The following is a 14,912-nucleotide window of genomic DNA, read 5'->3' on the forward strand; positions in this document are numbered from 1 at the left end:
TAAAACACCATCAACCTAGGGTTCTGTTACTAGTGAAAATAACTTTCAAAAGCAAAGATGAAATTCTTTTTCAGGTATTCGAAGCTGAAATAGTTAATCGGAGATTTGCATTATAATAAATGTTTTAAAAAATTCTTCAGGCAAAGGGAAATGACATCAGATGACACCTACAAAAAGAAATGAAGAGCACTGGAACAACTTAGATAAAATGAACAAAGACTTGGGTCTTTGAATGACATAAACTACCAAAACTCAATAGGAAGAAATAAATAGTCCAAATAGCCCCATATCAGTTAAAGAAATTAAATTTATAGTTAATAACCTTCTCACAAAGAAGACTTAAGATCAAAATAGCTTCACTGGTGAATTCCACCAAACATTTAAGGAAGAAATAATACCAAGTCCCATCAAAATCTTTCAGAAAATTGAAGAGAAGAGGAAACTTTCCAATTTATTCTATTAGGCTAGTATTACCCTCAATCTAAAACTGGACAAAGACATTACAAGAAAAGAAAATTACAGGTCAATATCATTCGTAAATTAGCTTTGTAATTTCTTGACAAAATTTTAGCAAATCTAATTCAAAAATATAAAAAGTGACAGTATATCATGATCAGGTGGGTTTCATCATAGGAATGGGTAACATTTAAAAATCAAAGTAATATATCGTATTAGCAAAATTAAAACCAGAGAAGTATTTCAATAAATGTATAAAAAGCATTTAATAAAATTCAACAGTCATTCCTGAGGGGGGGAAAAGTCTATTAAATTAGGGACAGAAGGGAAGTTATTTAACTTGATTCGGTGATTTATGAAAAACCTACACCAACAGCTAACATCATACTCAATGGTAAAAAGCTGAAAGCTTTTCCTCAAAGATCAGAAGCAACAAGGATGCCCACTCTCACCACTTCTGTTCAACATAGTATTGAAAGTCCTAGCCAGAGCAACTAGGCAAGAAAAAGAAATAAAAGGCATCAAATCAGAAAGGAAGAAGTAAAATCATCACTATTTGCAGATGACATGATATTATGTACAGGAACCCCTAAAGATGTCACAGAAAACTGTTAGAACTAATCAACAAATTCAGTAAAGTTGTAAGATACAAAACTAATATACAAAAATCGGTTGCATTTCTGTATACTTAATAACAAACTATCAGAAAGAGAAATTAAGAAAACAATCCCATTTACAACTGCAGCAAAGAGAATAAAATCCTAGGAATAAATTTAACCAATGAGGTGAAAGACCTGTACACTGAAAATTATAAGACACTGATGAAAGAAACTGAAGAAGACACAAGTAAATGGAAATACATTCCATGCTCATAGACTGGAAGAATTAATATCATTAAAAACATCTATACTACCCAAAGCAATCTCCAGATTCCATGAAATCCCCATCAAGATTCCAATGGTATTTTTCATGGAAGTAGAACAAGCAATCCTAACATTTATATAGAACCACAAAAGACCCTGATAGATAAAGGAATCTTGAGAAAAAAGAACAAAGCTGGAGGCATCATGCTTCCTTGATTTTAAACTATATTAAAAAGCTATAACAATCAAACCAGTATGATTTTAGAATAAAAACAGACATATAGATCAGTGGAACAGATTAGAGAGCCCAGAAATAAACCCACACATTATGATCAATTTACAACAAAGAAGGCAAGAATACACAATAAAAGGTTTTGGGGAGGCTGCACAGCCACATGCAAAAGAATGTAACTGTACCACTATCTTACACCATACACAAAAATCAACTGAAATGGATTAAAGACTTGAACGTAAGACCTGAAACCATAAAACTCCTGGAAGGAAACATAGGCTGTAAGCTCCTTGACGTTGGTCTTGGTGATGATTTTTTGGATTTGACATCCAAAGAAAGGCAACAAAAGCAAAATTAAACAAGTGGGACTATATCAAACTAAAAAGCTTCTGGCACAGCAGAAGAATAGATCAACAAAAGGCAACTTATACAATGGGAGAAAATATTTGCAAATCATATGCCTGATAAGGGATATATATAAAGTATATATACTTTATATACTTTATGTATATAAAGTATACAAAGAACTCATACAACTCAACATCAAAACAAACAACCTGATTAAAAAATGGGAAGAGGACATGAATAGACATTTTTCCAAAGAAAACAGATGGCCAATAAACACATGAAAAGATGTGTCACTAATCAGCATCATTAATCAACAAGGAAATGAAAATCAAAACCACAATGAGGTATTACCTCACACCTGTTAGAATTGCTATTACCAAAAAGACAAGAAACCCTTGTGTACTGTTGGTGGGAATGTAAATTGGAGCAGCCACTGTGGAAAATGGTATGGAGGTTCCTCAAAAAATGAAAAATAAAATAACCATATAATGCAACAATTCTACTTATAGGTATTTATCTGAAGGAAACAAAAACGCTAACTCAAAAACATATATGAACCCCCGTGTTCACTGCAGCATTATTATTTTTTAAATAAATTTATTTATTTATTTTTAGCTGTGTTGAGTCTTTGTTGCTGTGCACAGGCTTTCTCTAGTTGCGGTGAGCGGGGGCTACTTTTCATTGCGGTGTGCGGGCTTCTCATTGCGGTGGCTTCTCATCGCAGAGCACGGGCTCTAGGTGCACGGGCTTCAGCAGTTGTGGCGCATGGGCTTAGTCGTTCTGCAGCATGTGGGATCTTCCTGGACCAGGGCTCGAATCCATGTGCCCTGCATTGGCAGGCGGATTCTTAACCACTGCGCCACCAGGGAAACTCGACTGCAGCATTATGTATAATAGCTAAGACATGGAAACAACCTAAGTGTCCATCGGTGGATGAATAGATAAAGAAGTTGTGGTGTGTAAATATATATATATGGAATATTATTCAGCTATAAAAAGGAAGGAATTACTGCCACTGCAACAACATGTATGGACCTTAAAGGCATTATGCTAAGTGAAATAAGTCAGACAGAGATAGACAAACACCCTATGACCTCACTCACATCTGGAATCTAAGAAACAAATAAAACAAAAAAACCCGAAAATCATAGGTACAGAGTACAGTTTGGTGGTTGCCAGAGGTGGGGAGGGGGTTTGGGGCAGGGTGCAGTGGGTGAAGGGGGTCAAAAGGTGCAAACTTCCAGCTATAAAATAAATAAGTCCTGGGGATGTAATGTACAGCATGATGACTATAATTAATAATACTGTATTGTATATTTGAAAGTTGCTAAGACAGTAGATCTTAAAACTTCTCAGGACAAGACAAAAAATTTTGTAACTATGTGTGGTGATAAATGGTAACCAGATTTATTGTGGTGATCACTGCACAATATATACATATATCATACCATTATATTGTATACCTGAAACTAATATAATGTTATATGTCAATTATATCTCAATTAAAAAAACAAAACAAAAAGCTGGAAAAAACTGTTGTTAAAAATACTAAAGTATCAGCCTTTTCCCTTTCTTCCAAAAAAAAAAAAAAAAAAAGCAAGAAAAGAAAAACCACAAAAATACCCCAGATTAAATTCCTCAAAAAACAACAACAAAAAAAAACCTTACAGGTAGCATCAGACTTAATAGTGTAAGCACAACTGAATGCTTTCCCCTACAATCAGGAACAGGACATGTCCACTCTCACTTCTTTTTAACATTGTACTGGAGGTTCTAGCCAGTACTAAATTAAAAAAAAAAAAGACATATAAGTCATCCAGATTAGAAAGGAAGAAACAAAACTGTCTTTATTTGCAGTTGGCATGACCTTCTACGTAGAAATGTGATGAATCTACAAATATGCTACAACAGCTAATAAGTGAATTAGGTAATAACACAGGTACAAACCAACATATAAAAAAATCAACTGCATTTCTATCTACTATCATTGAACTACAAAAAATTGAAATTGAAAAACAAAACTTGACCATTTATAAAAGCATCTAGAAATATGATATCTTTAGGGAAAGATCTGACAAAAGAATGAAAGATCTCTAGAGTAAAAACTACAAAACACTGTTGAGAGAAATTAAGGAAGACCTAAGTAAGTGGTGCAGTATACCATGTTCAGAGGTCAGAAGACTTGTTTAGATGTCAATTCTCCACATATTGATCTACAGATTCAATGCAACCTCAAAACAAAATCCCAGCAGTTTTTTAAAATATAGAAATTGACAAGCTCATTTCTAAAATTCAAATGGAAAGCAAAACACCTAGAATAGCCAAAATAACTTGAAAAAGAACAAAGTCAGAGGGCTAACATCACCTAATTTCAAGACTTAATATAAAACTATGGTAATCAAGACAGTATGGTATTTGTATAAAGATAGGGCTTCCCTGGTGGCACAGTGGTTGAGAGTTTGCCTGCCGATGCAGGGGACATGGGTTCGTGCCCTGGTCCAGGAAGACCCCACATGCCGCAGAGTGGCTGGGCCCGTGAGCTGTGGCCACTGAGCCTGTGCGTCTGGAGCCTGTGCTCCGCAATGGGAGAGGCCACAGCAGTGAGAGGCCTGCGTACCGCAAAAAAAAAAAAAGATAGACAGAGATCAATGGAATAGAATACAAAGTCCAGAAATAAACTCACATATATGCATATGATCAATTCCTTTACAACAAAAGTGCAAAAATAACTCAGTACCAAAAGGCTAGTCTTTTTAACAAATCCTGCCTAAACAATTGCATATACATATATTTTAACAAAAGGAATTTTGGTCCACATCTTGCAATATATACAAAAATTAACCCCAAAAGGACTGTTGATCAACTATAAAATATTATACTTAAAAAACTTCTAGAAGAAAATATAGAAGAGTATTTTTGTGAACTTGGAGTACAGAAAGATTTCTTGGATACACCATGAAAAGTATGACCCATAAGGAAAAACTGATAAATTAGACTCCATCAAAATTAAAAACTGTTAAGAGAATGAAAAAACAAAACACAACTGAGAGAAAATATTTCCAAATCATATATATGAAAAAAGATTTATACGCAGAATCTATAAAGAAATATCAGAATTCAATAAGAAAACAAAAGACCCAAATAAAAAAATGGGCAAAAGATCTGGAAACACATTTCACCAAAGAAGGTATATAGATGATACATAAGCAAATGAAAAGATGTTCAACATCACAGGTCATTAGGAAAATGCAAATTATAACCACAGTGAAATACTACTACAAACCTATAGGCTCTAATAAATACTGACCATGTCAAGTGTTAGGATATCGAGGAACTGGAACTCTCATACATTGCTAGTGGGAATATAAAATGGTACAGCTACTTTGTAAAACAGTTTGGCAACTCCTTAAAAAGTCATACAACTACCATATCATCCAGGCATTCCACTTCAAGGAATTTACCCCAGAGAAATTAAAACATTTGTTTGTACACATGTGTTCATAGCAGCTTTATCTGTAAAAGCCAAAACTCAAATGTCCATCAACAGGTAAATAGATAAACACATTATGGTGTATCCATACAACAAAATACTACTCAGCCATACACACACACACATCTTTTGATACATACAACATGGATGGATCTTAAAAGATTTAAGTTAAGCTGAGTAAAAGAATCCAGACAGGGCTTCCCTGGTGGCGCAGTGGTTGAGAGTCCGCCTGCCGATGCAGGGGACACGGGTTCGTGCCCCGGTCCGGGAAGATCCCACATGCCGCAGAGCGGCTGGGCCCCTGAGCCATGGCCGCTGAGCCTGCGCGTCTGGAGCCTGTGCTCCGCAACGGGAGAGGCCACAATGGTGAGAGGCCCGCGTACCATAAAAAAAAAAAAAAAGAAGAATCCAGACAAAAAATGCATATTTACTAATATGATTCCATTTATATACAAACCTAGAAAATTCAACTTATCTATAGTAACAGAAAGCAGATCACTGGTTGCCTGGGACTGGAAGTGGGTTGTGTAGGGGTGGGATGTATTGATTACCAAGGGGCACAAGGAAACTTTGGAGGTAATGGATATGCTCATTATATTGATTGTGATGATGGTTTCACAGTATCAAAACATATGTCAAAACTTTGTCATTCTGAACCTTAGCAAGTCTGTTAAAAAACTGAACAAACAAAATTGGTGCACTTATACAAGAGAAATCTATGTGGCAGTTTTAAAGAATGAAGTAGGGCTAATAAATACTGAAGATTTCCAAGATATAGTGTTAGATAAAAACATAAAGTACTGAGTACTATAAATAACCTGTTACCATTTGTGATTTTATTTTAAACAAAAAAGGATATTCAACCAACCCATCCAATAATTGTTTCTACATGCATAACCTATCTCTGGAAAGATACCCCAAAATTGATGAGAGAGACAAAGAGAGAAGGAGGGAGGGAGGAGGAATGAGAATGGGAGGCTGAGAGAGAAAGAGGGAAATGGGGGGTAGACTGGGGTTTGGAGTAGGAGAGAAACTTATTTTTCACTGCATGCCTTTTTGAACTATGATTTTTTTCCCCCACAAATGTACCACTTTTGAAAACGAACATTGATTCCATTTTGGAGGATCTGTCCTATAGCAACACTGGTGGAAATGCCAGAAGATACATGTACAAAGCTATCCATTGTTGTAATATGTTAAAGAAATTGTTTAAGGAAAACAAAAATTGGACCACATTGCTTACATTTAATATATTTTTTTAAACATAGAAAATAATAGCCTAAAATGTACATTCATTTTCTCTCTCTCACTCCCTTTCTCTCTCAGAAAAATCTGAAACTATACAGACTGATACAAACAATTATCTCTGGGGATGGTTCTAAAAGGTCAGACAAAGACGGGAGAGGTATGTGTAGTGATTTACATTCTAAGTTTCTGGATTGCAGGAAAATTTTTTTTGGCAATCAGTGTATATTTCCTTTTAAATTAAAAGGTCTCAATAAAGGTTATTTATTTATTTAATTTTAAAAATTGAGCTACGATTGACATAACTCAATGAAGATTTTCAAAAATTAAAATAAATTAAAATTGGTTTCAGTTTGCAGTATCACCGTAATAGATGTGAAAGTGTGCTAGTTTTACATCAGACTTAATATGATATGCTCACCCTTTTCCGCGCTTCAGATTTCTGGAAGCACTCATGCTGTATGAAAGTAGCTGCAGCAGAAATCCTGGACGGCGGCATGTGGTCTGCCTCAAGCATACTTACTGCTCGCTCCAGAGTCATCTCCGTGTCTGCATTCCTAGACAAACAGTCACAGATTCAGCAAAATTCCAAACCTGCCCTCTCCTGTCAACTTGATCCTCCAGAGATGACTTGGCTAATATCGTGAAGCACCTAGAACGTCTGAGCCTTGCCTCCTCTTCAGCCAGAGGAATAATCAGCCTCTGAGGTCAGAAGGTATAGGAAGCTAGCAGCAGAAACACTCCAGCTCTGGTCAGACTAGCCTCTAAAGATACCACTGAATTGAGAGGAAACTTAACTCTGTTTAAGATAAACATGTATCTTACATGAAATTTAAAAGAAATTTGGTCACAGAAATTAAAAATTATTCCTACCCTGGTAATGTCACACCTGTAAGTTAAACACCTTCCCTCAAAAATCATTAGATTTTTCTCACCAGCTGCTCAAAATCTGTTACTTCACCTGAAACTCAGTTTTAAAAGAAGCATTCTAAAAGTGCGCTTATTTGATGAATATAGTAGTATGTAAACAGTACAAGCCAGGAAAACTGAGTTTGTTTGGTTAAAATAAGTCATGCTAGTGTGACAGAATCCATCAGGAAAGGTAATGATTACATGCAACAATAAAAAGCCCTTTTTAAAGACAATTTTATAAACATTCTGTTACCATTTGCTTTGCCATTGTAATGACATTCAGTTTACATCTATCTAGTAGCATACTTTGTCCTCTACTAATTGCAGTAGTGTTATGAAATCTGACTCAGTTTGATACTGACAGGATACTTTATAGAGAACAAATAAAATTGCTATGTGTAAAACAATAGCTCCCAAATGCCTCACAGAAGTGGCATTTTTTTCCTCCCCTTTTACTTCTGCCTAGAGGGTGACTAGGTTAGGTAGCCTATTACCAAGGTAGATGTGCACTTCCTTTTTTCTTTTGCACATCTGCACTTCCTTAAGTATCGCCTCAGAGAAACCATACTCAGGATGGCAACACGTTAGGACTGTGGCTAAAGACATGCTTTAAAGGTAACCTAGGACTTTTTTTGGCTTCAAAGAAGGTTACACCTGATTCATTTCAGGTAATGGAGACTCCTAAGACATTATGGGAGGGAATTTTCCAGTACCTGCTAGCAAGAACAGTGAGGAAATTCTCTCTTACAGCTGGCTAACCCATCAATACATGCGCCTGTGTACAGAGGTGAGCACGTGTATGTTGTGAATGGCTGTGTGTGTGGGTGTGGCACAGGTGAGGATAAGAGTAATGGGCCTCATGACTAAAAACTAATTTCCACTGCTTCTGAAACACATGTTCAAACACAGAAGTGTTACCTCATGAGTATAAGGGTATTAAAAATGAAGCACTTCTGGCGTCTATACTGAGAATTATATAATGATCTCATATTTTTAACTGTTGGAACTTAGCAATCAAGTTAATTGGTAAAAAATGTAGGCTATTTTCACTAAAACTAGAATTTGAATCACTTTTATTTAATATAAACACCCTTTTAAAAAGAGATGGAACCTCCATCCTGTTTTCCAATAGTTAGCTAGTGGGAAGCAGCGGCATAGCACAGGGAGATCAGCTCGGTGCTTTGCGATGAACTAGAGGGGTGGGATAAGGAGGACGGGTGGGAGGCTCGAGAGGGAGGGGATATGGGGACAGGTATATGCATATTCACTGATTCACTTTGGTGTACAACAGGAACTAACACAGTACTGTGAAGCAATTATACTCCAATAAAGATCTATTAAAAAAAAAAGAGATGGAAATATTTCATATGCATGGACTCCAATTCCTTTACAGGGAAATCAAAAGTGAAATTAGTTTTAAGTCTTTTACCATCCACCACTACAGGTGTTTAAACTAATGAAAGATCATTCATAACCTAAGAATAACCTCCTGTTTAACACTTCTCTTTTTTCAAGATTCAGCCATTAATGTACTTCGTAAGTCATAAATGACTCAGGAAAGTTTGAATTCCCAAGTCTCTAACACCAACAATTAATTCCATTCCTGAACATGATTCACAAAGAACTTCTGCATTCACTACCAGCCAACCTAATGCTACTTTACTTTATCATTAAAAACAATTCCAAAACATAACGAAGACTTCCTCAACAAGAAGGTCTGCCACAGCTGTCAGGGCATCGATTTCCTGTTTTGTTATTGTCTGTAAAGTCCAACTCTATAACATGGCATATGTTCTGACCTCAGTCTGACTCCATCTCCTGCCATCCTCCACCCCATCTCCTCTCCCTCCCCTGATGGACTAACCCATCCTCCAACCACACCAGACTTTTAATCCTTCTCTAAACACTGCATGCCTCTTCACAAGCCACTCTCTCTGATTTTTCTAGAAAGCCCACCCTTCTACCTAATTCTTTTTTTTTTTTTTGCGGTACGCAGGCCTCTCACTGTTGTGGCATCTCCGTTGCAGAGCACAGGCTCTGGACGCAGTCTCAGCAGCCATGGCTCACAGGCCCAGCCGCTCCACGGCATGTGGGATCTTCCCGGACCGGGACACGAACCTGTGTCCCTTGCATCGGCAGGCGGACTCTCAACCACTGCGTCACCAGGGAAGCCCCCCTTCTACCTAATTCTTAATTTTTCAAGACTCAATTCAAATATCATCACTTCTGTGAAATCTTTCCTATAGCCCTACTCCCAGATAGAGCTATTCTTTTCCTCCTCTATTCTCCCATAGCACTCCTCCCCTCTGTTTCCCAACAAAATTGGAGTCTGCTAGTGCAACACACAGCAGTCAATCTAATGACACAGAGTTGTGGTGAAGGAAAGTACAGCATTTACTTCAGGGCACCCAAGCAAGGAGAATGGGCAGCTCATGCTCAAAAGACCAGATGGCTGTCAGGGAAGGGTTTTTGGGTTTTTTTTTAAATAAATTTATTTATTTATTTTTAGGGTTTTTGTTGCTGCGCGGGCTTTCTCTAGTTGCAGTGAGTGGGGTGGGGGGGATACTCTTCATTGTGTGTGGGCTTCTCACTGCGGTGGCTTCTCTTGTTGCGGAGCATGGGCTCTAGGCATGGGCTTCAGTAGTTGTGGAATACAGGCTCATTAGTTGTGGCTCACGGGCTCAGTGTTGTAGCTCGCGGGCTCTAGAGCGCAGGCTCAGTAGTTGTGGTGCACGGGCTCAGCCGCTCCACAGCAAGAGGGATCCTCCCGGACCAGGGCTTGAACCCGTGTCCCCTGCACTGGCAGGTGGACTCTTCACCACTGCGCCACCAGGGAAGCCCCAGGGAAGGGTTTTTAAAGGCAAAATTAGGAGTAAGGGTTGCAGGGTGCCTGATCAGATTGTGGACATTCTTCTGATGGTGGTGAGGTAACAGGATGATGTTCCAGGAATCTCAACAATCAACCTTCTGGTTCCAACCAGTATGGGGTCTAGGTGTTGGTGGTCAGCACATAGTCACTATCCACAATGAGTGGCGGTCCTAGTTTCTGCAGAACTCAGAGATATGTGTTAGATTGTTATCTATATCCCTTCAGGATGAACTAGGAGTCCTGTGACTCCAATGTTCTAATCATTAACTACTTGAGCCGGCTCTTTGGAACTCAGAGAGGGCCTAGGAGACAAAAGCCTTTCTTCAAACAAGAAACGTGGGATATGGAGGGAATTTTGCACCCAGCCAAGGCCCTGCAGGGTCCTGCCTGGTTTCACCTCAATCTCTCTTCCTCCCTACTTCCTTCCCTGCTTCCCTTTCGTCCTTCTTTCCCCCCTTTCTGCTCACTCACAAAACATTTCTTGAAGCCTGTAGAAATGTGGCTTGGGAGATGGGGTTGGGGAGGGAAGCATCAGGATGAGCAGTTGTTCCTCGGCCCCATTATCCACTGAGCAGATTCTCCAGAAGTGAGTCTTTTCAACAACTTTAGTTAATATGTTAATATGATATCAATATATGTTTTACAAAAATGTAAAGAGGAAGCAGTGTAAAATATCACTGGTCAGAATATGAGATATTATACGAAAAAATTAAAAACGGTCCTTTTTTTTAGGTGTGCAATCCCTCAGCAACTGCATTCCTGCCAATAATAATACAGCCCTGCCCTAGGTTGGTTCCCAGATATTAGAATAGCTCTGAAGGCCAAGCAAACACCAGATGATGAATGAAGAGCTCCCTCGTGTTGTCAGATGCTTAGGAAATGCAAACCACCCTACCTCACAAAGATTTTAGGTGTGATGAAAGCACTGCTTTGGAAAGATGACTTTGGAGTGGATATGTGTCTCTAGACACAGTTTTGAGGGCACTACAAGAGTCTTAGCTGAAGCAATACAGTTGTGAACTGGGCTGTTAAAAATGGAAATGGAAAGAAAGATATAACTAAAAGAGACTTGAGGAATCAAAGAACTAGAGAGGTTGTTAATTAAGAGGATGTGAAGGGAAGTTCTTATGACATCTTTTCTGCTCTGTGTTGCTCTATGTCACAAAGTTGACTGGTGATCCTACCAGAGATAAAGTCTCTCACCTTTCTCTCCCTCTACTAATACATCACTCTTTTGTTCTCTGAATTCCTATAGACACTAGTACAATCTAGCACTTGATGTGTCTTATTTTCTTTTTTACGGATCCTCTATGGTGCTTACTGCAGTGTTGGGTACACTGGAGCAACCTAATATTCATTTGCTGAACCACCAGTCCTCCATAGGTACAGAAATCATATTTTCAGTAAAACTGATCTACAGTGTTTTACTTGGTGATTTCTTAAACCTTTTTCATTAGTCTGATTTAGAACAGTTGTTCACTATCTCTCTTTACTCCAATGTTTTGATTTTCAGCTGCATTAGAAACTGACCAGCCATTCTTCTTTTAGAAACAAAGATCCATTGTTTAATACCTATGTCATTATGTAGGTTTATAGTTTTATCTAACTACTCTATAGGAACGTTCCACAAATATGAAAGAACACTTCCTTACATGTGGGACTTTCACTAGACATAAAAAAGCAGTTTCCAAATATAGGGACTGGATAGAGGTTGAAATGTGAGACACTGCAAGGCAAAGGAGAGCAGAGTGTGTGTTCTCAAAGGCAGAGCTCTCAGGGGGCAGCCCGGGGAACTGAAATGAGCCATGGGGCACACCAAAGGAGGAAGAGAATCAGATATGGATGCCACCTTGATCATTACAGGAAATATCCCTGACGCCCTTTCCTTTCCATACATAGCAAAAATTTCAAGAAGTGTTCATTTCTATGATTTCTGGTCTCTAGGATGGCAACTTTGGGAATCATCAAGAATAGAATTCTTTCCCTTTATTTTAAATTTCTTGACCCCAAGTATTCCTTCTAGTCTTTGAAATATGATCAATTATTGTAATAAAATCCACCCTATTAAAACAATAACTCGAATTTAGAAGGGGAACAGATAAGAAAACTAATAACCACAATATACTATTCTGGTAGACACACCCACACAATACAGCTATCTGGGGCTCCTAAACTAGATTGTGAGGGGAGTGGTCAGGGAAAGGGTGGTAACTGAGATAAATCCAGAATCATGAGTAGCCAGCCAAAGCTACTGGGAGGAGACAGATAGATAGATAGATAGATAGACAAAGAAAAGAAGGAAGGAGGGAAGGAGGAAAGGAAGGAAGGAAAGAAGTAGGGAAGGCAGAAAGAGAGAAAGAAAATATGTGAATAAATATTTTCCATTAAGGGAAGTAAAAGAGGTTCGAGGTGGTTTGACTGGGGATGTGTTTGGGGAAGGTGATGATGACAGGTGGAGGATAGTAGAAAGAGATGAGACTAGAGTAATAAGCATAGCTGAAAACATGGGCCTTGTGTGCCATGGTAAAAAGCACAAAAATTTGGTGGAATTATGGGAAGGTTATAAATTGGAGAGAGGAATCATCATATTTGGGAAGACCATTCTAATGGTCCTAGAGAATGGTTGAGTGAGCAAGACCAGAGGCAGAGAGACCTATGCAATAGACAGAAAGAAGGGTAAAAATTTAAGACCCATTAAGGAGAATAAAATATGGCTTGGTGATATGTGACTATGGAGGGAAAAGATAAGAATGACTCCCAGGTTTGTAAAGATAGGACGTAAATTTAGGACTTTAGTATGAGAAGATAGTTAGAAGTAGAGGATAGGGAAGAGCTGATAGATTTAGTTTTGAACATACTGAGTCCATGACTTTGTTAGAAATACATACAGATCTAGAGTTCAGGATGGAGGACAGAGCTGAAAATAAAACACTGGGAATCACAGGATACAAGTGCAGTACACAGGGCCTCTTTAGAAGAGCACCAAGACCAGAAGAGAAGGGTTGATGAAGATGACTTCCTTGGGCATGCAGAAAAGTCTTCTCAGAGAAGACTAAGACATGGCTAGAGAAAACCAGGAGAAGCTGGTGCCCCGACAACCCAGGGAAGGGAGAATTTCACAGATAGTGGTGTCAAATGCTGCCCACAGACTGAGTAATATAAGGACTGCTTCAGATGTAGCATTAAGGCAATCATTGGTAGATCTGTGGGGAGCCTATTTCAGTGAAATGGTGGGGACTAAAGCCATACTGCAGTGGGTTGATGACAGACTGGTAAGTGACAAGGTGGTGGAAGCAGTGTGGGGACACAGAGATGCAAGAAGAGAAGAATGCCGGTTGCTGGAGAGCGTGGCACAATAGTTTTGTTATTGTTAGAATCATTTTGTTAAAACTGTGCTTGAAAAAAAAAAAAACTGTGCTTGACTCAAATCCTAGAATACAGTAGGCATTTAATACATCTTGAATTATCCATTTAAAAGACTTGACCAGCTTTTTCCTCCATAATTACCTCATGTATTTTTCTTCTTTATGTGTCCGTATTGACAAAGATCTGCTTTCTACAAGAAATGTTGGAAGTCTCATGCTCAATTTTGCTTTATAAAAAATATTTCTTGCTTCAAGATTAGATTAGCCCTAACATCTTTTCTCACCAGTGCCTACCTAATCAATGAGTATACTGCACAATTTCACTTAAAGGGATGATTAAAGGTAACAACTTCCATTAGAAATTTTAAAAAGTCATGTATTTAATGTTTTACCATAATGATACCACATCATTATTTTGGGAGTTACTGATGTAATCATCCATCCATTTCTTAACCTTTCTCTTAGTGAGTTCCTCAGTTTAAGAAATTTGTGTTCCACCATTAAACTTGAATAAAGGTTAAAGTTCCAAAAACTAGATTAGTCAAGGTATAAAGTAAATAGGAGAGGCAAAGGAATGACTTTGAAACTTCAATTATTTTAATTTTTCAGTATTGCAAAACAAAATCCCTCCAATCACTGATACCAGAATCAAAAAGTAAAATTATCAGGTATCAAAGGAAGGAAGAGACATCTAGAAATTAGCTGCCTTTGCTTAGCTCCATCTTTTTGTGGTAGTGTTATCAGAACAGCATTTGAGGTTCACTCTTAGCACCAGGAATAAACACTTTTGCCTTTTTCCTTCCTTTATTTCAAGGAATGATTGAGAATAATTGATGCATGCAATTATCCATTTCTTGGTCTACTCTGGAGTTAGCTCTCATTCAAAGCATATTTTCATATAGCCAAGGGGCAGCCATCCCTCAGCCATCCCTTTAGCCAGCATCTAATTTGGAACAGATGGATTAAAAGTCACATTTCCCCCGCCGAGCTGCCATACAAGCAGGTAGCTTGGCCCCTGTCCCTGAGGCAAACAGGCTAATCTGTCAATTAGGCAGCTGCCTGAGAAGTCATTGTTTTAATCACTTATCTCTGGAAGCCTTTCTCTGCAGCCCCAGGAGCACCAGCTCACACG

General features: G+C 38.3%; 1 protein-coding gene across 1 annotated transcript in view; it reads right to left on the minus strand.

Moving 5' to 3' along the window:
• PKP2 (plakophilin 2) overlaps nucleotides 1-14,912 on the minus strand; it is an 84,592-nt gene that overhangs the window by 56,112 nt on the left and 13,568 nt on the right. The window contains exon 4 of the mRNA XM_067696114.1: nucleotides 7,056-7,191. Within this exon, the coding sequence (XP_067552215.1) occupies nucleotides 7,056-7,191 (136 nt within the window). The remainder of the gene's footprint in view (nucleotides 1-7,055; nucleotides 7,192-14,912) is intronic.

The sequence above is a fragment of the Pseudorca crassidens genome, chromosome 11 (genome assembly GCF_039906515.1).
Source record: "Pseudorca crassidens isolate mPseCra1 chromosome 11, mPseCra1.hap1, whole genome shotgun sequence".
NCBI classification, from domain to species: domain Eukaryota; kingdom Metazoa; phylum Chordata; class Mammalia; order Artiodactyla; family Delphinidae; genus Pseudorca; species Pseudorca crassidens.